This window comes from Zea mays, chromosome 1, assembly GCF_902167145.1.
Source record: "Zea mays cultivar B73 chromosome 1, Zm-B73-REFERENCE-NAM-5.0, whole genome shotgun sequence".
NCBI lineage: Eukaryota > Viridiplantae > Streptophyta > Magnoliopsida > Poales > Poaceae > Zea > Zea mays.
Window position 1 is genome coordinate 141,995,583 of NC_050096.1, and position 1,654 is coordinate 141,997,236.

The following is a 1,654-nucleotide window of genomic DNA, read 5'->3' on the forward strand; positions in this document are numbered from 1 at the left end:
ACAATGTTGTTGCAGAATCTGCGTAGTTTCCGATACTCATCTGTTGACCTTCTTTCATGCACGCTTAATGCTCCTTGGAGCCAATCACCAGCTCCCAAGTGCCTCTCATGTCACGCAAGGTCCCATATGACCCTCTGCCACGTAGCACAGGAAACCACTTGGCAGTTGTCCATTGGCCAGTGGCGCTGCTGCCTTCCTGCCTATAAAAACTCCAAATCCATTGCACTGCATATTCATTCATTCCGCACGCTTAAAAACATCCAAAAGCATGACTACGGCGGCCATGGATAGGCACTGGCGCCGCCTTCAAGCTACTCCGCCGCCGCTAGGCGCCGTGCAGTACTACAGAGAGCTAATCCACTCCCTAGACACCCCGGTGCAAGCTGCTCCGATCATGGTGGACACCGAGCCGGGCCAAGCCATGGCTATCGTCGGCGCCAGCAGAAGCAAGTGCTACCACCTCATCACGCCGGCGCAGGCGGCCTACTACTACCGCGTCGTAGGCGGGCGCCTGGGATCGGCGCCGCGCCTGATGAAGCCGTACCGCTGTCTGGGCGCGCCGGCACCCTCGACGACGACGACGAAGCTGTACCGCGGCGTGCGTCAGCGGCACTGGGGCAAGTGGGTGGCGGAGATCAGGCTGCCGCGGAACCGGACGCGCCTGTGGCTCGGCACGTACGACACCGCCGAGGAGGCCGCGCTTGCCTACGACGGCGCCGCGTTCCGGCTGCGCGGCGATGCCGCCCGCCTCAACTTCCCGGAGCTTCGGCTAGGCGGTACGCACCTTGCGCCGCCGCTCCACCCGACCGTCGATGCCAAGCTCCAAGCCGTGACGACATCCGCGCCAGCGGCGCCTGCCTTGCCCCGACCCGAGAGCCTGGATATCGAGAGCGAGACCTCGACGACCACCACGGCAACGGCGTACGGCACAGGCCTCTGTCCATCATCCACCGGCTCATCGTCGTTGGCTAAGACGGCGCCACTGCCCGATATGCAGGAGCTCGACTTCTCGGAGGTGCCGTGGGATGAGGGCGACGGCGTCGCGCTCTGCAAGTACCCGTCGTTAGAAATCGACTGGAACGCCATCCTCTCATGATGTGACCGTGCAACCACGAACCAGCACACAAGAAAAAGCAACGGCGTCGTGCATATTAGTAGTTGGAATGTGCTGCTGTTGCTGTTTTGCACGCAATGCTATGCTCTTTGTGTTTTGGCGCCGTTTTCGCAAAGAAAAACCAGTACACATATGCAATTATACGTGTATGTACCATGTGACGGATGCGGGATGCCGCGCTACTCTAACCGAAGAAATACTGGTAATGAAAACTCATGAATTGAAACAATGAACATTATTTAAGGAACTCTTGAATTATGTGAATACATGGTTCATACGTGCTTTTGTGGATCGAGTTTGCGATGAATATCAATAGATGTTAGAAAATTAGGTATTATCAATTTTAATTTAATCCAGAAGAACAATATGATATATGTGATGACATGTATATGCATGTGTGTATGACTACTCGCATAAGCAGTAAACAGGAATGAAACACGCACAAATACGTAAAACAGAAAGTACCCTACGGAGGGACCGATGATCAAAGCATCAGTGGCTCCATTCACATGAGACATCTCATGTGCATGTTTGATATAG

At 55.0% G+C, this 1,654-nt stretch overlaps 1 protein-coding gene across 1 annotated transcript; it reads left to right on the forward strand.

Moving 5' to 3' along the window:
- Positions 1-248: 248 nt before the first annotated feature.
- LOC103644933 (ethylene-responsive transcription factor RAP2-13) lies at positions 249-1,352 on the forward strand. Its single transcript, XM_008668078.3, has one exon. It carries the CDS (start codon positions 269-271, stop codon positions 1,094-1,096), a length of 828 nt encoding a protein of 275 aa, XP_008666300.2. The 5' UTR covers positions 249-268; the 3' UTR covers positions 1,097-1,352.
- The last annotated feature ends 302 nt before the right edge of the window (positions 1,353-1,654 follow it).